At 38.7% G+C, this 26,312-nt stretch overlaps 1 protein-coding gene and 2 gene segments (V, D, J or C); all 3 read left to right on the top strand.

Annotated features, from left to right (window-relative positions):
- On the top strand, positions 1–543 carry LOC108695616 (immunoglobulin heavy variable 3-74). The gene is made up of 2 exons (XM_018224230.2): positions 1–63; positions 149–543. The coding sequence occupies exons 1-2, from the start codon at positions 18–20 to the stop codon at positions 541–543; spliced, it is 441 nt and encodes a 146-aa protein (XP_018079719.2). The 5' UTR covers positions 1–17.
- Positions 544–4,432: 3,889 nt separating this feature from the next.
- LOC121400791 lies at positions 4,433–4,897 on the top strand. The segment is given in 2 exon segments: positions 4,433–4,478; positions 4,560–4,897. Coding segments are annotated over 2 exon segments (384 nt in total).
- A 14,087-nt stretch (positions 4,898–18,984) lies between these two features.
- LOC108695614 lies at positions 18,985–19,444 on the top strand. The segment is given in 2 exon segments: positions 18,985–19,040; positions 19,122–19,444. Coding segments are annotated over 2 exon segments (357 nt in total).
- Positions 19,445–26,312: the final 6,868 nt, after the last annotated feature.

The raw sequence follows: 26,312 nt of genomic DNA, 5'->3' as shown, positions 1-26,312 counted from the left end.
TGAATCACACTGTCAATATGAAGTTGTTGCTTGTTTTCCTAATATCCCTGTCACAGCTATCAGGTAATACAGTTGAAGGTAATATAGTTCAGGAGATACTGGATGCTAAAATTACATCACTTTTATTAACTTTCTTTATCTTTAACAGGAGTTCACTGTGATGTACAACTTGATCAGTCAGAGTCAGTGGTGATAAAGCCGGGAGGGTCTCACAAACTGTCCTGCACAGCCTCTGGCTTCACATTCAGTGACCACTGGATGGACTGGGTTAGACAGGCTCCTGGGAAAGGATTACAGTGGTTAGGTGAAATTTACCCTAATGGGGTTACCACAAAGTATGCTGATTCAGTTAAAGGAAGATTCACCATCTCCAGAGACAACAATAACAACAAGTTATATCTGCAAATGAACAATCTACAAACTGAAGACACTGCTGCGTATTACTGTGCTACACACACAGTGACAAATAGTCACAGAGCAGTGCAACAAAAACAAAACTCCTGTGCTTCCATTGTGATCCAGTTGGGGGCAACAAAAGCCTAGGCAGGCTTACATGTGAAGCTCATACAGTTAAAGACAGGTTTACATTTAATTTAGTTTTTCAAATGCAGGATTTCTATGATCTTAAAGCTCTAAGAAACAAATGCTAATAAGCAAAATATTGACCTATTTATTGGTGGTTACTATATTACAACTAGATGTTTCAAAAAAAATATCTATACTTTTTTTTTTGCTTTTTATTCTTTGTTAGTTTATGATATGCTACCAAATTCTTCTACAGTGGGGAGGCAAATAACATACGCTATGCTGATTCAGTTAAAGGCAAATTCACCATCTCCAGAGACAATAATATCAACAAGTTATATCTGCAAATGAACAATCTACAAACTGAAGACTGTCATGTATTACTGTACTAGAGATACAATAACTAACAATCCCTGAGCAGTGGAAAGAATACACAAATACGGTTATACCACAGACCTCCAGCTGGGGACAACAAGCACACTGATAGCATATATATATATATATATATATATATATATATATATATATATATATATATATATATACACACACATATACAGTATAAACCTGAAAGCAGTTTAAACATGGGTGCCCATGTAAAAATAGCAAATACAGCATATACAGCGATGGCACTCACAGGATTTATACAAAATTAGGCAAATGAGAGTAAAAGGAAAAAAACCTTTTTTTCCTTTTACTCTCATTTGCCTATTTTTGTATAAATCTTGTGAGTGTCATCACTGTGTATGGTGTGTGTGTGTGTGTGTGTGTGTGTGTGTGTGTGTGTGTGTGTGTGTGTGTGTGTGTGTGTGTGTGTGTGCAATCCCCCCAAAAAATTGGGTGGGGTTTACCCCGCTTGTATGTCCTCCTGCTAAAATATTTGATCCTCAGAAATGTTGTACGGCTTTGGTGGCAAAATCTGCCTCATCATTTGCAAATTTGTATATGGGGTGGTAGGAAGGTCTAACTATTTATCACGATACAAATACCTTCCAAAAATATATTACATTCTATGGTGGCTAAATAGAGTAGATGACCTGATCGTCGTGTGGTCTAGTAATAATGAACTGTTTATTATACACATTAATAATAATACTTAAAACCTCCAATTCACTTATAATACACATCCCACGTCTATTACATAGATATTTCACTCTCATCCAATAATGGGTCTGTAGCCACCTCTTTACACTGGAAAAATGTACCGCTAACACTATCCTTAGTGCCTCTTCTTTACAATTTTTTTTTAAGAATAAGACGTCTGTTTTCAGATTTCAATGACTTTGTGAATAAATCATGTGAACTTAGACATAGACTCCTCACACATGGTTACTACCTTATCTGTGCTTTCTGTACAGCTGTATATATTCCCAGATATACTCTCTTTACCAAATACAATAATCGATCAGTCTCCAACCAACTAGATACAATAAGGAAGCCCCACTTATACGTGAAGGCTTATCCCATATCTTGTGTTTTGACCTACTGTATAACCCAAAGTATGTTGATATTATAAAAATTAAGAAGAATTTAACTATTCTTAATGGAGAATAAAAGTCTTTGTGCACTTGGGGGTGCCAAATATTAGGCACCCCCAAGTGATTGTATTTGACTTACCTGAAACTCGAGCCAGTGCTCCTATCAACAGAAAACTGCAGCGGCCCAGGGTTATACCAGTGAGCACCACGGAGCGATCCTCTTCCATCTTCCTCTTTCTTCACAAGGCTGTGCATGCGCAGCGGAACGAAAAGCTGAACTTTAACTAAAAAGTCAGCTATTTAGTTCAACTGCGCATGCGTCTGCCCCAAGAAATGTGAAGAAAGAAGATGCCGGAAGAGGATCACTCCATGATGCTTACTGGAATAACCCTGGGCCGGTGCAGTTTTCTGCTGATAGGAGCACCAGCCCAGGGGTTTGGGTAAGTCAATATAATCACTTGGGGTGCCTAACATTTGGCACCCCCAAGTGCAAGATGACTTTCCTTCTCCTTTAAGGGAGATCATGTACTGGATAAAATCTTAGAAGATGGATTTTATGTCTAGAAAATCCATATCCCTTAGAAACATCCTTTCACCAAGTATGATTAACACCCATAAACGATTCACTTGGTTAACACATAAGGGATCACATGAATGTGGGTCTAATATGTGTATCAGTAGAAAACTTTAGTTAAAACAATATACTGTATTAACTGTAATACACGAAATGTGGTTTACCCGATCTCTTGTAAGAACTGTGGCCAACAATATAATTGCCAGACAAGTCGAGCCCTAAAAGAAAGGGCAAGGGAACATATTAATTACATCAAAAACAATACAGAGACGAATGTAGCCAAACATTTCCATACATGCTGCAATAATAATTTGGAATACTTCAGCATCTATGGAATAGAGAGAGTATTGCTGGATCAAAGTGGGGGAAATATAAGTAAAAAATTACTTCACTTAGAAACAAAATGGATCTATACTTTAGCTACTAGATTCCCTTTAGGTATGAATAACGAATATGATGTTACCTGTTATTTTTGATATTTTTCCTTTCTGTATTTGTTTTTATTTTTTATACAAGTGGTTTGCTATAAGAAATGTGATCTACAATATTTTGAACACATAAAGCTTTGTTGATTTTGTATTACTCTTTGATTTTGATAGCACCAATATGGCACCTTGGGCTCAGACTAATGATATTATTGCTTTACCATTGGCAGTTTTCAACCTGTTTTGTAATTGTTGATTGTTAATGAGTACCCATTGGTGGTTGTTCCTTTAAATATGCTGAGCATTGATTAGTTGTTTAGCCTATAATTAAGTGTCTTTGGAGACACTTATGCCATAAGCACTGAATAAATATACATTTTTCTTATTCATATCCGTGTAGAGTATTGGTTCATGAGTGCCTGCTCAACTACAACACATTTCAGATCCACTCCCTTAGCTGAAAGTTCAAAGCAGTGTACCTGAACCTCTTCCCTTACTTGGTGAGTTAACCTTTGTGAACTTTCTTCTTGTATTAATGTATGAAGATCCAAATTATGGAAAGATCCCTTGTCTGAAAGATCCAAAGGTCGCAAGCATTCTGTATAACAGGTCCCATACATATATGTGTGTATACACACACACACACACACACACACGTACAGAACATATACATACGAAAAGCTTTGGAACCAAGGAAATTAGACTCTGCTAATGCAGCAAGTGCAATAAAGTTTGTTACCTTGGTGTGAGAGGAAAATAAACCAGACTGAATTTAACGGTAAAAACTTAAACCATGAAAAAAAGGTTTTATCATATTGAATTTGTCCTAAACTGTAAAAAATTGCAGAAGGAAAGATCCCAAAATGAATTCCAGTTTCTGTTAGGGAGAGGACTACATGACATGTAGTCAGTAACAGACACATTATTGGAACCCTGTGTGCATCTCTGAAATGTGTTCTGTTATTACAACAGTTTAAAAAACAAAAAACAAATGTCATTTAGACAATAATGAAGTTTCCTGGGCACTTTCACCAGAGTTAATGAGTTCAAGCCTTTTGTTATTGATGAGAATTTATGAAAATTACTTGAGAAAAAACATCAACTGAAACATATTCTGCTTATTGATAATAAAAACAATATGTGTGAGGTCATTGGTAATTGCGACAGATTTACAATCCTATCCTAAAAAATATCTTGTGATCATCAAAGTCTGATAACATTAATACAATATTAAAGTGTACTATACTATATATATTTAATATTTTGTGTAAATTATCACTCAATTGAATATTTCATTATAACACTTCCCTTTCCTCAAGCTGCCTTATAAGCAGAATTCATTATGCAAATTATTATTTTCCTTCAGCTACAGTGTATAAAACATTAACAATCTCCTGTAAGACAATTAGTCAGTGATATTTCCTGCTAACATGGACTTCATTATTTTTTTCATTTTTATGTTTTTTTCGCCATCATGTAAGGAACGGATAAAATATTTTAGTAACTTTGTTTTATTTGAACCATATAATATTTATTATGATCCTCTCTCCTTTGCAGGTATCCTCTCTCAGACATTACAAGAGTCTGGTCCTGGAACTGTGAAACCCTCAGAGTCACTCAGACTGACCTGCACAGTTTCTGGGTTTGAGCTAACTAGCTATGGTGTGCACTGGATCAGGCAGCCTCCTGGGAAGGGACTGGAATGGATTGGAGCTGTATGGGCTGGTGGGGACACAGCTTTTGCAGATTCCCTGAAAAACAGAGTTACAATTACTAGAGATACTGGGAAGAAGCAGGTCTACCTCCAAATGAATGGGTTGGAAGTTAAAGACACTGCCATGTATTACTGTGCAAGCCACACAGTGACAGAAGAGAATGAGGAAGTCAGACAATAACTAAATGTCAAGTCATAGACCACAGTAATGTAAAACCACACAAAAAAGATAACTTGCTTTGACAGCCCCATTATCATTCATATTAATTATATTGCAGCCTAATAGTAGGAACCAAAATAAAGCATGATTTTAGGACCTTTTTCTTCCATTCTATCAACTCTAGTATAACAAACGTTATATTAAAGGGACAGATCACCTCAAAGTATTGTTTTAAAATTTTTTATTTGCCTAGTTTTACTTATGTAAACATTAAAATAGAGTAGTTTAATCTTCCACACTCTCATGTTTCCTAGCAGCATGTCTAAACTGAATGTAAATCATTATAGAAAATACATTAGTACAGAGCATGCAACATATGGTACACCTGGTGGATTTACAAACATATAGACACATAGACACATAATGAAGCAGAGCTCTTCCAGTACCCTGCTCCACTCAGCCTGGACTGACTGAATTGTTAAAACTTATTCTTAAAGTGGACCTGTCACCCAGACACAAAAAGCTGTATAATAAAAGTCCTTTTCAAATTAAACATGAAATACAATTTTATTTTTTATAAAAGCATTCATAGCTGTTGTAAACTCATTTCAATCAAATATTGGCTGCCCCTCCTCTATGCCTTAGGCCATTTAGCATTTCCTAGATGTCACTGCTCCCCCACATTCCCCCATTCTCTTCACCATTTAATTGTGTAACCAGTGCAGGGGGGTGGTCATTAGATCCCCCATTCTGGTGCAGAAACAAGATTCTGAGATGATGCAAGACTTGCCTTAATAACAGTGTCCACAAAATGGCTCCTGCCTGCTTGCTATAGTGATGAATTCCCAGACTGAAGGAAACAAGATTCACATAATTTATATAGTGTAATTAAAGTTCATTTTGCTTGACTTATGTGATAAAATAGGGTTTTGAATATTTTTTTTGGGTGATGGGTCCCCTTTAAAAGCATCAGAGATATGCCAACAGATAACGTATCACATGTTAACAGCAAACTGTTACACAGTTAAGTTAAACTCAAGATAATGTATCAAATTTTTAACTATTCAGAATATTGGCAACCAGTCTTACTGAGCTGCTGCTGGAAAGTATAAGGGGAGTGGGAAATTGAACTTGTTCATTTTAAGAATAAATTTAGACAGACATGTAAAACAAGTCATATCATTTAATCATTTATGTTACTCTACATGGGCCCAAAAATAGTTATGGATTTAGTGTAACTTGACAGCACTTGTATCCAAACATTCTCCTTATGCTTCCATACAGTTGCACTCAGAGCCAGTGCTTCCATTCTGCCTCCTGTTGCAAAAAGTGTACATATTTCTACAGATATATAACTCTTTTAATACACATTATTATACGTCTCCATTGATGTTACAGTTGAACAGGAGGAATAGTGAATTCACTGTTTATGGAATAATTATTAAGACTTCAAATAATATTGAAGTTACAGCGATAAAAGGGATTGATCGGGTCACTTGTTTGACAAGACAGCTGACGAATGTTCTCATAAAAGCTATGGGAAGCATATATGTATTATGTATGTTTACAATCCTATTACTGGTGGCAGAAAGTATTACTACATGTTGGAACCCTTCCCGACACTTGCACTTTGTTGAGAAGCAGCCAGACTGCAAAAATATACTTTTCTGTTTTTCACTGATTTTACTGTTGGACAAATGGATAGTTCTTTTTAATTTATTGTTTAAAGAATGTGTTTTGCAAATGTACTTGTTTTTTTTTAGCCAGGAAGCATCTTGCTATGTAAGTGTATGCCTAGAAAACTGAGCATTATAACAAGCTTTCACCAAGTACCATTAGATTTGTCCCACCTACCACTACATTTTTCTCAGATGCTTACTGTATGCTTAACCAGTGCATGGTATAATATAATTAAAAGCACATTTGAGGGAATATATAACACATTAACATTCTTTTATAAGTATATGAGTATCGGCAGACGTCCGATATTGGCACTCCCGGGGCCCTCACCTTTTTCCCACCATCCACGGGTCAAAACACTCCCCACTGCCCACCACCGTCTCTCCAGCAGTGGATGAAGGGATCCGCATTGTTTCCGGACCGAAACGAGATCCCCATCTCTCCCTAGACCGGAGATAAAGTTGCGGCCTAGCAACTGAGCAAAGCCGGGGACTCCAGTAATGGCAGGACCGGGCCGCAACCAACCGGAAGCGCGGTTCTCCCCAGCACTCACTCTGCTTCCTGCTGCGGGTCCAGGTCTGACTCCATGGAGGTACAGTAAGGGGGGGTGACCACTGTGACCCCGGGAGTGCCCCCCAATTGCACTCATAGCATCAGACCCGCAGCCCTGTTGTCCATAAGGCTCCCAACCCTTACACTGCAGACTCAGCAGCACACCTCTCAGGGCCACAGAGGCCACTCAAAATAAATAAATATATAAATAATGTGCTGCTCGCTACAGGCCTCTCTAACACTCTGGACTGCATTTATATTCTCCCAACAGAGACCCCAACAGTCATTAACCCTCTCACAGGGTACTAAACCTCCTCTCACCTGGACACTCTGCTCTATACAGGGTTCATGGACAAACTTACTCTCCATATAGGGACCTAATATACTGCCTATATCCTGCACAACCGGGCGATATCCGGTACTGTTGGGCACAACAAACGTGTTTTTGGCGAGTCAAGGCTCTGATGGTGAGAAGAAGCCGCTGAAAGTACTCATTGAGCTCTCCTCCTTCCACGCGCACCATGAAAAAACAATGGCGCAGAGTCTCAGGAACGGCGCTCCAGCCAGGAGGAGATGTCAGATCTAGGGGAAACCGCTGTAGGGAAGTTGGCGCGATTTTCCAGAGACCCCCTACCTCAGCGCAAGAAAGAGGACATGTCCCTTGTGTTACAAGGGCCCTCAAATCAGCTCACAGTGGCAATAGATGGGACTATGCCTCCAGCAATAGAGCCTCCACAATTACTCCCAGAACCCACCCTGTCTGAAGTGCTGCAGGCTATAACATCAAATCACCCCACTTTTGTGGGGAAAATTGACGAATTAAGAACAGACTTTGCCATATTAATGCATGATGTGCAAAAATTGAGAGAGAGAGAATGGGAGAGGTGGAGAGGAGAGTCAGTGATATGGAAGACTACCCAGCACCACTTCCAAACCGTATCACGACTACTGAAAAACAACTGGCACTGCTCGAAAACAAGGCGGATGATCTAGAGAACCGCTTACGTCGAAGCAACATCAGGATACTGGGTCTCCCCGAGAGGGCAGAAGGAACAGACACAGAAAAATTTGTGGAACAATGGCTAACCACAACATTTAACCAAACAATTTTCTCCACCACCTTCATGGTGGAGAGAGCTCACAGAGTGCCGGGCAGACCCCCACCACCGGGTGCACCCCCACGCCCAATAATAGCCCGCCTTCTAAACTATAGGGACAGAGATGCAGCTCTGGCGGTGGCACACAGGGCAGGTGAGCTACAATTTGAAAACCAGCGAATTTCTATTTATCCAGATTTTTCCACTGAGGTACGGAAACAAAGAGCAAAATTTACGGTGGCCAAGCAACAACTGAGACAACGTCAAATCCCCTATGCCATGATGTTTCCGGCGAGACTTCGGGTTACAGAAAATGGTAAAGCTTATTTCTTCGCCACGCCGGAGGAGGCCATAACATGGATGGAGGAGAGGCCTAGGCAGTCACCAAGAAGAGTTATTTCATCTGTTCAACAGTGTTCTGGAATCGCACAGTTTCTTTTGTGGGACCTATACAACTGAGGTCAAGCAGAAACTTCATTTTGCCATTTTCTACACAATACCGTCTCAGGTAACAAGCTTGCCCTTATTATACAGCAGGACAATACTTTAAAATAAATCCCTATTGATGCGGAAGCAGCAGGAATACGAACAATAAGTGCGCCTGAGTGCGAACACTAACTCCAATCGCTAGTAATCTTATTATAGTTATGGGAGTAAACTCACCCCAAATGGTTATGGTGTGGGTGGGGAGGGAGCGGGAATGGGTTAATGTTGTGGGAATTGTTTTAAGTTATAATGGTGTCTTGATACATACAAAGGCATATGGGTCTGATATGAGAGTAGGGCTTCCCCCCCCTACATGGTCTCTCCAGGTCTCAGCTAATTACCCCTCTGCCCTCCCAGTGCTACAATGGCTACAACTAGTATAATGTCATGGAATGTGAGAGGAATGGGGGACGCGATAAAACGTAGGCTAGTATTTGATTTTATCCGTAGGTACAGACCCCAAATAATCTTTCTACAGGAAACACATCTAATAGGCAACAAAACGCTAGCACTTAAAAGACCCTGGATTGGCTCAACGTACCACTCCCTTTTTTCCAGCTACTTCATGGGGTATCTATACTATTAGCAAAATCCTGCCCATTTACAGTGGAAAGGATGATTTCAGATAAAAACAGTAGATATGTTTTCTTGCATGGTACATTGTTGGGTAAAAAACTTACTATGGGAAACATTTATGCACCCCCTCCACCTACAGAAGAATTCTTTGCGGAAATAATGGGTAAAGCATTAAGCCTACCAGCAGCACCCCTTCTTCTTATGGGTGACTTTAATGCAGTTGCTGATGCAGATTTGGATAAACTTCATCCCCCAAGGTCTTCCACAGCACTCTTTAATAAGTGGGTGGCTATCTTCAATCTAGTAGATCTTTGGAGAGTGAGAAATCTAGGGGTAAAACAATTTACGTGCTACTCTCCTGGACTAAATGGATACAAAATGAATAAATGGATACAAAAAATAGCAATACTAACTAGAGGTATTTCTGATCATTCACCTCTGCTGCTTACCATAGCTTACTCGCAGTCCCCAGCAGACAGAATTTGGAGACTAAGTCCTTATTAGGGATGTAGCGAACTATTCGCCGACGAACTTGTTCGCGCGAACTTCGACCGTTCGCGTCCGCCGAATGTTTGCGAACGTCGCGCGACGTTCGCATTTTGAGTTCGCGTTCGATTCGAATACAAATCGTTCGACCATTCGACCATTCGAATTCCTTCGACCGGTAAAAATCGAACGATTCCATTCGTTCGAACGATTGTAAGCATTCGATCGAATGAAAAGCATTCGATCGAATGCTTCGATTGTTCGATTCGAATGAAAATCCTTCGATCGTTCGAATCGAACGATTTTAGCGGGTGTTCGAAGTTCGCGAACTGTTCGCATTTTTTGCCGGTGTTCGCGAACGGCGTTCGCGAACACCAAATCGGCAGTTCGCTACATCCCTAGTCCTTATTGGGCCAAACACACCCAACTAAATGACACTATTGGTAGTAGTATTAAAAACTTTATGGAGCTGAATGGTGAAGAGACCTCTCCAAACACTAAGTGGGATGCATTTAAAGCTTATATTAGGGGGGAGTTCATCAGTAACATTAAGGCACTCACAAGGGCCTCACAGTTAGACATGTCCATAAAAACACAAAAAGCACAGGAGTCTGATGCAGCCTATATTGAACACCCCACGAACCAAACGCTTCAACAATGGCAAGATAGCCAACGCGCTTTAAAGCTAACTCAAATTGAGCTTACAAAAAAACACATTCTCTTCCAAAAAACCAACATTTTTGAGCATGGGGACAAGAATGGGAAACTGCTAGCAATGTTAGCAAAGGAAGATGCAGCTAGTATAGCAATCCCAGCTGTAAAATTATCAAACGGGGAAACGGTTTCCACCCCGACAGAGATAAATCAGCGATTTGCAGATTTCTATTCAAATTTATACAGCACTAAGCTGAGCACCACACCAGCGGAGATACAGGAATATCTCGGTAGCATAGACATGCCAGTACTAGAGGAACAGTCCATCACTGAACTTGCCAGGAAAATTACTCAATTAGAGGTGAAAAAGGCCATAGCTGCTTTGCCAGCAGGGAAGACCCCAGGCACGGACAGTCTGCAGATGGAGTGGTACAAGCAGCATGTCAAGTTGTTAGCACCTATGTTGACAAAGTTATACAATGGGGTATTGGAGGGGTCACCACTACCACCTTCTATGAGAGAAACACTAATTTTTAATATTAAAACCTGGGAAAGATCCTCTAGAATGCACCTCATATAGACCTATTGCACTCATTAACGCAGACGCCAAGATCTTGGCAAAAGTTCTGGCAACACATCTGGCCCCACTTCTTTCTACTATAATCTCCCCAGATCAAACTGGCTTTATGCCTGGACGTACCACAGACATTAATATTAGAAGGCTGTTTACAAATATTTCTATAATGCACGATAATCAGGGCAGTAGAGTGATTGCCTCCTTGGATAATGAGAAGGCCTTCGACTGGGAGTACCTGTGGGCCACGTTGGTATGAGTGGGCATTCCTTCACCGTACATTAGGTGGATACGTGCACTTTACCAGTTCCCAGTAGCTAAATTACGCACGAATACAAAACTTTTGCACCTCTTTTCAATTAATAGAGGTACCAAGCAGGGTTGCCCACTGTCTCCTTTGTTATTTGCAATAGCCATGGAGCCTATGGTGTGCCGTATCAGGGCCTCAAGGGCAATAGCAGGGTTTAAACTAGGTGACCTAACCGATACATCTCAATGTACAGATGCAGCCACTTTGGTTTGTCTGTTTGACACAGAATAACTAAACACAGATATCCCATTTATCTCATTTAACACAGAAAACTGTGTCACAACAACCCATCTAATTAAAGCATTCACCATTGTGAACAATGGAGCTTTGGTATGCTAATGAAAAGGTTAAATGCATTAAATGAGTTAAGATGACTTAAGATAACACAGTTTCTTCAATTACCCCTGAGTCATGACGCATTTAACTCACAAATCCAAGTGGCTTCATCTGTATGCAGATGACACCCTCCTCTACCTGTCTAACCCAAATCAGGAGCTGGAAAATGCGTTAGATATTATCAACAACCACACAAAGTACTCTGGCCTTAAAATAAACTGGTCCAAATCAGTACTTTTTCCCATAGACACCCTCCCACCCAACGCTCCCCAACAAACTTTAGGCCTAAAATGGGTAGACACCTTCAAATACCTGGGGATATGGATACACGTGGACCTTTCCAATTATACTGAGCTCAATATTCTCCCCCAGTTGAGATTTCTAGAAGCCAAGAAGGAAGCGTGGGCTAACTTACCACTCTCTCTGATAGGGAGGATACATTAAGTGAAGATGATGGTATTACCAAAACTAAATTACACATTTAGACAGTCCCCATTACAAATCCGAAATCAGATATTCTCCAAACTTAAAACTCTTACACTTGCACTGTACTGGAACAGGGCTAATCCCAGGCTCACCATTGACACTTTGCAATTACCTGTTCATAAAGGTGGTCTGGCAGCCCCCAATCTTTTCTTATACTATCTGGCATCGCAACTGGTGACAGTGAGGAACTGGGTTACCTCAGATAACACTACTGCAGCAACAATCTTAGAGGCAAAGCTGGTGGGATCCTTTGAAGGTCTGAGGAACCTTCCTTATAGAGGGTGTAACTATGTGACCAAACTGTCCCCACTGATGAAAGCCACAGTAACAATTTGGCAATCTGCGCTGAGGTTTTTTCCTAAACTACAAATCATTGCTCTGGCTTTACCCCACTATGGTGTAACCCTCACCTGAAACACCTAGAGGGAATCCCAGACCCACAAATTTGGGAAAGGTACAATATAAAATATATAGCGGATGTTTTTGCAGATGGCAAACTATTAGGGTTTCAAGAATTAAAACAAAAGTATGCACTTCCGAATGTAATGCTATTTAGGTTTCTACAACTTAGACATGCCTTAGAGACTCAATTTAGATGTGAATCACTAGACATCACACCAAACAGTCTAGAAGAGGGGGTACATAGACTAAAACTACATAAATCGTTGTCACACTTCTATGCACTGTTGTTGCAAGCCTGTAGCACTTCATTGAATAAACTACAAGCTAAGTGGCAACAGGACATTCCCGACGTTACGGCGGAAAGTTGGGTTGATATTCTAGACTCCACTTTTGATGGAATAATAAGTAGCAATGATAGGATGATGCAAATAAATTATCTGCATAGAGTATATCTCCCTCCACAGCCAGGTGCCAACACTCCCCGGCTGGGTTTTTTCACATGGTTTGGGAATGCCTACTTGTATACTCATTTTGGAGGGAAGTCACACGCCTCATTCAGGTAAAAACAGACTCTTGGAGCCAAATGTACTGTTATTGAACCAGGTAGAGGAAGTGGCCCCAAGAAGGGCACAGCGTACACTGTTGTCCATACTATGTATGTACGGCAAGAAACTGATTGCTATGAACTGGAAGTCAAGTCAGGGGCCCACAGTGCAGAAGTGGGAACAGTTAATAGAAAAGTACAAACTTTACAAACTCACATACATGAGAAGGGGTTGCCCTGAGAAATTTAATAAGGTATGGGGCCTGTGGACGGATGATGACCCGGACATAGATCCACCTGTGAATTTCTAAATAACTAAGAAACATAAGACTGGTGCTCTCCCCCCATCTCATATAATAAAAGACACTGCGTAAGTTAGAAGGTCCACTATGGCAGCATTGGGTTTTGTAGGATTAGATACTGTGTAAATATAAGCATGGGATGTTGAGGGTAAAGGCGGTACTGCTCTCTAGAAAAGAATTGCAACACCAAGACACCAATTTTGATTGTTTAGATGTTTTGTCTAATAAAATTTGACAATCCTGTTTGACATGAAGCAATGTAAAATGTAACAGCAATGTTATTTTGTTGACTGCTTGTACAATAAAAGAATTTAAAAAAAAAAAAGTATATGAGTATCTTTTGTAATAGAATAGTTTTACTCAATGTAAGGGAGGCAAGTTGGTTATATTAACCCATACCAAATTATGCAAATACAAATCAAATGTTCTGTTTGTTCCTTTAAAAAAAAACCTGTCGTTCCCAGTTAAAGCAGAGGAATCAGATGTGCTACATCCAACTGCCAGTTCCATAATTCACACTGTCAGTATGAAGTTGCTTCTTATTTGCTTAATATTGCTCTCAGGTTTATCAGGTAAGAATGTTCAGGAGATACTGCATAATTATTTTCCTCAAGGTATCACTTATAATAAACTGGTTTTATGTCTAATCTATTTCAGGGGGTCACTGTGATGTACAACTTGCCCAGTCAGAGTCAGTGGTGATAAAGCCGGGAGGGTCTCACAAACTGTCCTGCACAGCCTCTGGCTTCACATTCAGTAGCACCTGGATGAACTGGGTTAGACAGGCTCCTGGGAAAGGATTACAGTGGGTGTCTTATATTAGCGATGGTGGGGGTAGCACATACTATGCTGATTCAGTTAAAGGAAGATTCACCATCTCCAGAGACAATAATAACAACAAGTTATATCTGCAAATGAACAATCTAAAAACTGAAGACACTGCCATGTATTACTGTGCTAGACACACACAGTGACAAATAATCACAGAGCAGTGCAGCAAAAACTCTAATCCTGCCCTTCCACAATCTTGCAGTAGGTGGCAAAAAAGACACAAATAAACAATGGCATGTACAAGATAAAAGCACCATTTTCTAGGCCCACTCTTTTCTTTCAAACCCCATGGATTACCACTCGGGTATAAGCACACAGCAATCACTCTTGATCAGAATAAACTTTGGGTGCCAGTGATTCTTTAAAACAGTCAAACGATTTATTGAACTGATGGTACACTTCTCAGTCAATTTATTCACATATTCAACAATCAAACATTAAATTACATAGATTATCTAAAAAAATGCACTAAGTTTGCCCAGGGGCAGCAATCCATAGCAACCAATCAGCAGGTAGAATTTACTGGTCACCGGTTTAAAAGTGAACATCTTAGTGGTTGCTATGGGTCACTGCTACTGGGTAAACTTAGTGCCTTTTATTATATATGGGGGTTAGTGATCTTTAATCCCATTACAAGAAGACAGAGGGTTATAACAAAGCATTCCAGAGGTGTGACATGATGGCACTGAGGGCTTGTCTAGCAACAAATCTGCAAATACCACTGTAGGTACCTATAGGGTTAAAGGGGACCTGTCACCCAAGAAATAATTCCAAGTTCTTTTCTATTGTACTAGGGAGCCAAAATAAACTTCACTTACACAATATCAAATATTTAAATTTTGTGTCTTTTGACTTTACAATCTCATCAAGCAGGTGGGCACCATTTTGTGAACACTGTTATTTTAGACAAGCTTTGCATCATGCCAAAATCTATCTTATTTGCCAGAATTGGGGACCTGATGCCCAAGCCCACAGACTGGCTACACAATTAGGCTGTGAGAATGTGAGAATGTGAGGAGTGAGAAGTGTGGAGAATGTGAGGAAGGCAGTGTCATCTAGGAAGTGCAGAATGGAAAGCGAAAGCAATTGCCTGCCCTGCCTCTATGCCTCATGTATAGAGGCTTGGCAGGCTAAATATGATTAACAGCTGAGATTTTTAAATACCTTTATAACAGGTTTGAATATCTTAAAAAAAGAATGTGGGTTTTATGTTTAATTTGAAAATTACTTTTATTATACAGCATTTTATGTCTGGGTGTCAGGTCCCCATTAATAGCCCCAGTGGCTTTAAATCACTACATAATGGACTCCTTTGGTTACTAGGCAAAAGGGCCTGTGTCATTTCATTAGTTCATTTACATATTTATTTTGTCACAGAGGTATGGTGACCATTTCCTGTCACACTAATATAGTGTCGGTGTAGCATTTCCTCTATAGCTTTCATCTTCTGACCCAGATGAATGTGTTTGAGGAGCTGGGTGTTTGAATTTCTATTTTTGTGTATTTCGACTAGGGAATAATCCAAATTCGAATTCGAATAAAATTAGAAAATTTGAATATCGAAATTTATAATGTACTGTCTCTTTAAAAATTCAACTTCGACCATTTGCCATCTAAAACCTGCCGAATTGCTTTTTTAGCCTCTGGGGGACCTCCTAAAACCCTTTTTGGAGTCATTTGGTGGACATTGAAAAATGAAAGTTTTTTTTGGGAAAAACTTTGATCCGAATTCGATCGAATGCACTATTACTTCGATTCGTACGATTCAAATTTGTCCGAATATGGACCTATTTGATCAAAAACTGACCTATTTGCCCAAAAAAAAAAAACTTTGACTTAATTTCGGTTGGTCTGTTTGAATTCAAATTTCAAAGTTTATCAAATTCGACCCTTGATAAATCTGCCCCTAGTTCTTTTGGCTTGTTTTCAGTATAAAATTATAAATGAAGGGCTGATATAATTAAGTGTGTTTGTGTATATAGTGGGGGAGAGGATTATATAAAGCATTCTATTATTATGCTCCAATTTCTATGGACACAGGAGAAATTGATCTATTGTTATCATTGTTTACTGTGTTTTCATGACACAAGTAGACAATGGTCACACACATAAAATCACGTAAATATATAATAAAATATTAATAATAAAATATATAATATTCTGAAAAAAAGACATCAAGTCCAACCCTCCCTAAACAGTTTAACTATACAGCTAATTTAAAGAAAGCCTTTTTTTGTAGCCATAAAACAAAAGGCATCAACTCCTTTTAACAATGCTTGCCCTTATATGTTAGAATAATATAGGAACAGCCTTCTTTCCAAGCTAAATTGATATTACAAACCAAAATGTTTATACTATTAATTCCTTAGCCAGTAGCAATAGGTTTTCTTAACTATTCGTGAAACCCAAAACAATTTGACACATTCATTAATATAGTGTTATAGTGAGGAAATAATTCAAATAAAGTGGGTTTGTTGAAACAGGGGCAATATCTTAGTATTGTTGTAATATAATTAAGAACTCTGTCTGATATTGAAATCGGTACATGTTATACTTTTGTGTTTGGGGAAGGTCAAATAAAGTGTGCAGACCAACCCCACTTTAATTGTACAAAATTTATATGTAACAACATTATTTTGACATACATTTTTTCTATCTATCAAAAAGGACAGTTTGACACAATTTAATGTTAATATCTGAGATAATCACTCAAATACTTTGCCCTGTTCTCTCTGTAAATAGTCTATTTCAATAAGTCTGCTCCTCATACAGTTATACACAAATCACTTATTGCTTTCGTTTGTGCATGTCAGAGAGGTCTTGCACATGCCCCCCCCCCCATAATGTAATAATAATGCTGCAATGCTTCACCCCTGTCATTAAGACAATAACGGGGAAAAAATGGAAAAACTATTCGCAATGTGAAAAGTTATGCCTTTGCGCGAACAAATTTTGCTTTGTGCGAATTTAATATAGCTTTTTCGAGCCCGGAAACTGTTTAGTGACCACTTCTGACAGTGAAAGACCGTTTGCGAATTTTATAGTTTGCGCCAATGCGCAGTCAATGTAATAAAACTTCTTATTGAAAAAGTCGTTATGTTTGCTCCAAAAGATTACGACACCTTCAAGCACTTCTTATGAGTGCGCAATTAAAATTCGCAATGCGCAATTAAAATTCGCAATGCAATAACAGTTGAAGGAACAATATTACATTGCGAGATGTGGATTTTTAGTCTTATTGGTGCGAATTGTTTTGCTCTTTGCGACTTTTATTACATTCCCCTGTAAATATTGTATTTTAAAGTAAAACTGATAATTGTGGTTATATCCTTTTATTACCTAAAGAATACGTATTTACAATTTCCTGGATTTTACATACATTTTGATGGTCCCCTAAAAAAAATTTATTAGTTGTTCACATTGTCCGACGCAGCGAAGGTTAAACTGGGAGGGTCTCCAATATGTCCTGCACGGACTCCATATTGACTCATAGCAACAAAGGTACAAACTGGGCAGTTTCCTTGGATTATAGTGGCTAATTATGGTTGGTACTGGTGCTATAACATATTATGATGATTCACGCAAAAGTAAGCTTTTAGGAAACTATATTGTATCAACAAACCACTAGTCTAGAGACACAGCAGCATAATTGCTTTATGAGAGTTTCAGTGACAAATGGTTCCAGGGAAAAGTGAAAACAATAATCATGTGCTTCTGCAATCTTGCAGTAGGGGGAAGCAAAATCCTGTTAATATCTCATTTGCACAGGCAAACCATATTCACTTGCTAGGAACAATTTATTTATTTATCTGTGTTATTGATGCAAGAATGAGACACTGAAAAAAATCCTGGAGTTTGTATTTTTCTGTCCAAAACCACAAGTAACTTTTTGTTTTGTTTTTTAAATACAGCACACAATTGGGACCCTAATATACATATGATTGCACAATTTAATTGGCTGAGCCTAGAGGAAGAAATAGTCAGTAACTAAGGCTGAAGTTCCAGTCTGACTGAACGAGAAATATATAACAGGTTGGTACTGCAGGAGCAATGCTTTTTGCTTGCCTTGGGGGATAGAAAACTATTTGAGCTGAAAACTGCTTTTTAAAGAAAGTTTCATATTCTAAATGTTATATTTTTTTAATATATATATATATTAAAATGTAATATGAAAAGACAAATATAAAATATTATAAAGTAGAGATTTAAGGCTGGGTGCTGAATCTATTATAGGGAGCATTTATGCCATTTATGCCATTTAAGCTTCCTTAGGTTGGGGCCTAAGACTTGCAAACAAACAAACAAATGAAAGATAATTAAGACACTGATGTCTACTGGATGTTTTCATCTGAGTTGAAAAATCTGCTCTCAAGGATTTTCCAGCCTTCTGCTAAACAATTTAGAATGATAAACCACGTTGATAACATTTTATAGCTCAGTGTAGAAAATCACATTGCAGTAACTTACTTCCTTACGGTTGATGAAAAAATAAATATTCCATGTGTGAGGATTTGTAATAATGTGACATTTACAGTAATATAAAACAATTAAAACATAAAATTGAATTCTATACCCCTGAAAGGAAAGAAGATATCCTAGAAAATGTTGAGTAAACTTAATAAATGCAGTAGAAATATTTTTAAATGAACAGCCTGATTAATTTAATTATTGTTACACTGCCTTTCCGTAAGCTGCCTTATATGCAGATGTTGTTATGCAAATCCTTATTTTCCTTCCGCAACAGTATATAAAACATTAACAATCTCCTTTAAGACAATTAGTCAGTGACGTTTTCTGTTAACATGGACTTCATTATATTTTTCATTTTTATGTTTTTTTCACCATCATGTAAGGAACAGATAATATGTTTTAAGAACTTTATTTTATGTGAACCATAACATATTTAATATGTTTTTCCATTATTTGCAGGTATCCTCTCTCAGACATTACAAGAGTCTGGTCCTGGAACTGTGAAACCCTCAGAGTCACTCAGACTGACCTGCACAGTTTCTGGGTTTGAGCTAACTAGCTCTCATATGCACTGGATCAGGCAGCCTCCTGGGAAGGGACTGGAATGGATTGGGTATGTACGCACTAGTGGGGGCACAGCTTTTGCTGATTCACTTAAAAACAGAGTTACAATTACTAAAGACAATGGGAAGAAGCAGGTCTACCTCCAAATGAATGGGATGGAAGTTAAAGACACTGCCATGTATTACTGTGCAAGAGACACACAGTGACAGAAGAGAATGAGGAACTCAGACAATATCTAAATATCAAATAACACCACATAGTCTTGCAAAACCACAAACGATTAAATGATGAAAATCCTATCACTAATCAGGTCAAATATTTTGTTAAACTTTCATATTTCTATGAATTAAGTTCTTAGTGGAATAAGAGAAATTCTAACAATTAATGTACTTAGTGGTAACAGTTGCTCAGTTACAGACTTTAGTAAAGTTCATTGAGCTTGATGGGAAATACATTAATGAATATATAACATTTTTAACAGTTTAGAATAGTAAACAGTCACTGGGAAGAATGAGGTAAGTGGGAAATAAAAGAAATTAATTTGAAAACACAAACATGAATAAATTATGACAATTGCAAAAAGTAAATTAAGCCACTAAGTTTTGTATAAATATACTGTCCCTTTATTATACAGCTGCCCATATATATTACAGTTGGACAGAAGGTCTTTTGAAAGTACTGGAAAGGTAATGTTTATTAAGATCTCATGAATCTTCATTTAAATATTCAATGTGGAACAGTGACTTCATTGGATGTGGAAAACATCCATGGGATAACCTTTCCCAATTGGATTGAATCGGTGCATAATTGTCAAAGATGGAAAAAACTTTTTGTAGTCAGGGAATTTCCTGGTATAGCAGTGTAACAACCCTACTCTTAAAATTAGTGCATTTAAAAAAAGCTGGTAAAAGGTGCAAATTGTGCTACAGATCCAGTCAGTTACACAACCAGTCTGAATGTGCCATTTATTCTTCACCTGCAAACACTGTATTGTGTGCTAAGGGTTTCTGCAGAAGTCACTGACATACTGAAATATATATTTTTTGTCACTTCAAGATATGGAATACACACAAATAATTAATATCTGGGAGAGGGCTACATAGCATCAGTTAGTCATAGGGGTAGACCAAGCTGACCAGGAGCCCTAGGCAACCCGGCTGGCCACCCCACTCCCCTCTGTGCACGTGTACAAATGTGCAGGGACTTCACGGACAATGGCTAGACGAACAGAATATAGGAGAAAGTGACACTAGGGAGCACTTTTTTGTTTTTGCTTTTTGTTCTCTGTTCGTTTATGATATGCTACTTAATTCTTCTACAGTAGGTATATCAAATATATGTAACATATGCTATGCTTATTTAGTTAAAGGAACATTCGCAATCTCCAGAGACAATAATAAGTTATGTCTGCAAATGAAAAATGTACAAACTAAATACACTTGCCATGTATTACTGTACTAGAAATACAATAACTAATGACCCCTGAGCAGTGGAAAGAATACACTAATACTGTAATTCCACAGACCTCCAGCTGGGGACAACTAAAGCACACTGACAGTATAAATATATATATATATATATATATATATATTTATATATATATTATATATATGTAATTGCAATCCCCCCTAAAAAGTTGGATGGGGTTTACCCCACTTGTATGTCCCCCGGTTAAAATATTTTAGCTTCAGAAAATGTGGTACTGCTATGGGGGTGAAATTTGCTCCATCATGTGCAAATTTGTATATGGGGCGGAGGCAGGAGCATCTTAAGACAGATGCTTGATAAAATCTTAGAAGATGGATGTCGTTTTGTGTCCAGAGAATCCAGATCTCTCATAAACATCTTTTCACCCGTAAACGATTCACTTGGTTAACACATAAGAGATCATATAAATGTGGGTCTAAAAAGTGTATCACTTGTCAATACATGACCGTGTGCAATGAGTTCTCTTCTTCCAATAAAAAGAAAAAACATTTAAGATAAAACAATATGTTAACTGTACCACACAAAATATGGTTTACCTGATCTCTTGTAAGAACTGTGGCCAACAATATGCCGGACAGACAAGTCAAAAATAATACAGAGATGAATGTAGCCAAACATTTGCATACATGCTGCAATAATAATTTGGAATGCTTCAGCATCTAAGGAATATATAGAGTATTCCTGGGTCAAAGGGGGGGGATAAAAGTAAAAAAAACTTCACTTAGAAACAAAATGGATCTATACTTTAGCTACTAGACTCCTTTTAGGTATGAATAATAAATATGAATTACAATTTACTTTTGATTTTTGTATTTACTCTGATGTTTTCCTTTATGTACTTGCTTTATTTTTATACAAGTGGTTCTCTATTAGAAATGTGCTCTATTATTTTTGAACACATAAAGCTTTGTTGATTTTGTATTACTCTTTTGAGAGCACCAATATGGCACCTTGGGCTCAGACTAATGATGTAACATGTATTGCCTTTACCATTGGCAGTTATTTAATCTGTTTTGTAATTGAGAATTGGTAATTATGACTGAGTGCCCATTGGTGGTTGTTCATTTAAATATGCTGTGCATTGATTGGATGTTTAGCCTTTGATTGTGTCTTTGGAGATACAAAATATGTAAGGTTATGCCATATAAAGTGCCAAATAAATATACATTTTTCTTTTACAAGTCTGTTTTGAGGATTGGTTATTGAGTACCTGCTCAACTACAACACATTTTGTGTCCACTCCCTTAGATGAAGGTTCAGGGAAGTGCACCTGAACCTCCTCCCTTACTTGGTGAGTTAATCTTTGTGAACTTTCTTCTTTGGATGTATTAACATATTAAGATCCAAATTATGGAAAGATCCCCTATCTGGAAAACCACAGGTCACCAGCGTTCTGGATAACAGGTCCATATACAGTATAGATACACATATACACACACACATACATAGATAGATAGATAGATAGATAGATAGATAGATAACAGAAAAGTGCTTACTAAACACCCAGTAAACACTGAGTGACGGGAAAGGGAAGGAGATGGCATCAGAGTACGTCATTATGCAAGGACCATAGACAACAATTTAAAAAAAATATAGAAAAAACATGAAGGGAATCAGTGCAGAAGCATTGCCCTTATCCCTGTAATGGCAGAAGCACAGAGCCTGTGTCTGTGTGCTGTAAGCTGTTACCTAGCATCCAGCTAGTCAGTGATTTCAGTGCAACAGGAAGTGACACAACATATCAGTCTATACAGGGTGGGGGTCTCTGTATTTATCAACAAAAGAATTATGTTTTCCTCACTGCATCTTAGAATAGATCCCAAAGGCCAGTTTATTTTTTTGCACTGCAAAATTTTTCCAAAGAATTCCTGTTAGCTAATATCTATATCCCACCACCATTTGCAGGTGACATACTTTTGGATTTTACAAACTATTGTCTACAATTCCCCCAATCCACGATTTCACTCTTCTACCCAGCAACACTCATGCTATTCCAAGTCGCATCTTTGCCTGTCTACAATAGACCTAGCTCTAATATTCAGAGAAATGCTGCAACTCATCCAATGAATTGAATACCTTCCGAGAGGAATATAGGATCACACCCTATCACCATAATATGGTCATTGGGGGATTTGACTTCCAATAGAGGGTGGCATCTCAATCCGGAATGACTGGGTATTGTGGGGAAAACGGAAGAAATTAGTAGCTCTTTGCAGGAATACTTCACGCTTAATGCTTTCCCTGAAACAAGCCTGATAAACGAGGATTATTTTAAGGCCCATCTGAGAGGAACATACACAATGGAGATCAACGCGATCAAAACAAAAATCAAAGAGTCCCAATTGCTAGAGTTGGCGACTCGTGCTGAACAAGAGGTGATAGAAACACATACGCCTGATGCACATCAAAAACTGCAACAAGAACAGGAGAATTACCACAAATACTAAGGAAATTAATATTTCTTTTTTTTTTTTTGTAATTCAAAGGTTTTTATTGTTTTAACATTTTCATAAACAACCTCACAGTAGCCATCAGTCAGGCATTGGTATAAAAGAGGAAACAGTTATTAGGATTGATTCGTTACTGAACTAACGTCCAACCAGAGGCTGTTAAGATAGAAGAGCAAAGAGTAGAAGAAAGTCGACAGAAGAAGAAGGGGAAAAAGAGAAGAGAAAAAAAAAGAAGAAAAACAAAGAGGAAGGTTGGGGAGGGAAAAAGGGGGGGGGGCAAATAGAGTCAGACTAGGCCATGCTACATTTATGAGGTCAGTTGGTCATCCAATCTTCCTTCTGTCTTTTCAGGGTATAGGCCTATGTCCATCTATACATGATCTTGCTGGAAGTAATAGTCTCATGTCTGGTCTTGAAAGAAATATGCATCTTTCCACCTCTTCCACAATTGCATTGAGATTGAGCTAAGTTGTAATTGCCTGTTGGATCCGAGCGCCATTTGTTCATAAGTAAGGTTTGAGTCTATTAGTATCATTAGTTCCCTTTTGCTTGGTACTTCTGTCGTTTTCCAGTATCTGGGTATCAAGAGTCTGGTCGCCGTCAATATGTGAAAGATCAGGTGCTGCATTTGTTTCGGAAACTCGTCGAGTTTATAATTTAGCAACGCAAGCGATGGAGTTAGCTTCATTCTTAAGTGCGTTGCCTGTTCCAGGATTCGTTCCGTGGATAGCCACAGATCTTTGATTTTTGGGCACTGCCACCATATATGTAGTAGGTTGCCGTCTCTCTTGCAGTCTCTCCAGCAAGCTTTAGGGACATTTGGATAGTATTGATTGAGAGTGGTTGGAGTTTTGTACCATCTGTAGAACAGTTTTCTCGAGTTTTCAATATGATTCGTGCATTTTGAGAGTTTGTACGCTGTGTTGAGCATTTTTATCCAGTGTGGCGTGGGTATTGTAATTTGGAGATCTTGTTCCCATTTCTCGAAATGCTTCGGTTTAACTTCCATATCGTCTTCTGTGAGCAGTTTGTAAATTCGTGCTATGCCCTTGGGGCTACGTGGGTTGCGAGTAAGTAATGGTTCAAATGGCATGTGTTTAGTGCTGCTTGGCGTTCTGGTGGTTCCCAATAGGTGCTTTATCTGGAGGTATTTGTAGAAATCGTGCGCTGGCAGGTTGTATTCCTTGGTTATCTGTTCATAGGTTTTGATGAGGGTGCCATCGTATAGTTGGCCTATCGTGGTTAGGTTTGCATTTCTCCAGTTTTGCAAGTTAAGGTTTGGGATGTTTGTTTCTAGCATCTCCACTCCCGCCTGGTGTGCTGGATAATGTAAGAGTGGGTCCTTTTTAGAAATCCTAGCCCAGATATTCATTGCTGTTCGAGTGGTATGGTTTGCTGTGCGTTGCCCTACTGCTTCATTCATGTTCTTAGTCCATATGAGTCCTTTAAGCTTGAGGGGAGATATGGAGTCTTGTTCCAGTTGGAGCCAATGTAGTTCTTTAATTGCAAGGTTCCAGGCTCTCATTTGGTCCAGTACTGTGGCGTGGTAATATTTTTCTAGACAGGGAACTCCGAAGCCTCCATCTTGTATTCCTCGTTGCATAAATTTTTGTTTAATCCTAGGTTTCCGTTTAGCCCAGATAAAGTCTTGAATGGTTCTTTGTGCTTTGCGAAAATAGGTTTGTGGAACCGCTATCGGTAAAGTCCTGTATAGATAGATGAATTTAGGCAATATCATCATCTTGATCGTTGCGATCCTACCCAGCCATGATGTGTATAGAGGAGACCATTTCTGTAATTGTTCCTGTACCTCTGTTAATAGTTTGGGATAGTTCGCCTCATACGTTTTGGTTGCGTTACTGGCTAGTTCAACACCTAGATAGTTTATGGAGTGGGATTGCCATTGGTAAGTGTATCTGGCTTGCAATTTGCGTATGCTCTCTTTTGTCAGTCCTATCGGCAAAATATGTGATTTTGACTCAATAAGTTTATAGCAGGAAATAGAGCTGAAGGTTCTGAGAATTTGTGTGACAGCTTCTAGTGACGGCTCCGGATCTGTTAGTGTTAAAATAATGTCGTCTGCAAACATTGCGAGTTTGTGCTGTATGCTCGCCACCTGTATGCCCTTAACAGACACAGAGTCTCTGATTGTCCTGGCAAGGGGTTCCAACGTAAGGTTAAAGATGAGAGGCGATAATGGGCAGCCTTGCCTCGTTCCGTTAGTAATTGGAAATGATTTAGATAGGAATCCCATGTTATTTACTTTCGCAGAGGGTTTGGTGTATAGGGATAGTATGGCATGTTTAATTGGACCTAGTAGGCCATAAGATTGTAAAGCAGAGTCCAGATAAGTCCATTCGACTCTGTCGAAGGCCTTTTCGGCATCTAAGCTAAACAGTATAGTTGGGTCCTTCCTTCTCTCCGTCACTGCAATAAGTGACAACATTTTCCTTGTGTTATCTGGGCCCTGCCTGCCCTTGATAAATCCTGTTTGATCCAAGTGAAGTAAGGAGGGCAGTATTTTCGCTATTCTATTAGCAATAACTTTGGCGTACAGTTTCAGGTCTGTGTTTAGTAAGGATATGGGTCTGTAGTTTCCACATGCTGTCGGGTTTTTCCCTGGCTTGTGGATCGTTGTTATTGTAGCCGCTAACATTTCCTCCGGGAAGGTGCCTCCTTGAAAGACATGGTTAAAGAGATTTGTGAGGTGTGGTACCAGAATGTCTCGAAAGGTTTTGTAATATGCGGCTGTGAAACCATCCGGGCCAGGAGCCTTCCCTATGGGGGTGGCTCTAATAGCTTCCTTTATTTCCTCTGCAGTAATGTTAACATTCATCTGGTTCAGTTGATCTTTCTGTATTTGGGGTAAGTTTGCTGCTGTGAGGAACTTTTGTATCGCTTCTTTGGTGGGTTGTGGGGTGGTTTTATCTTGTTTTAGATTATACAAGGAAGAATAATAGTCTGCAAATCGGTCTGCTATGTCCTTAGGATTTGTAAAGGATTTGCCGTCTGAGGTGGTTATTTGTGCTATTGATTGGTTAGTTTGCTTCTGTTTTAGTTGGTTAGCTAGTAATTTTGTTGCTTTGTTGCCTTTTGTATATCTGTGTAGTTTTAATCGTTGCAGTTGCCATTCACTTTTTTGTTTTCG

Source organism: Xenopus laevis, chromosome 1L (assembly GCF_017654675.1).
Source record: "Xenopus laevis strain J_2021 chromosome 1L, Xenopus_laevis_v10.1, whole genome shotgun sequence".
Classification (NCBI taxonomy): Eukaryota; Metazoa; Chordata; class Amphibia; order Anura; family Pipidae; genus Xenopus; species Xenopus laevis.
This window is presented reverse-complemented; position numbering and strand designations above follow the sequence as displayed.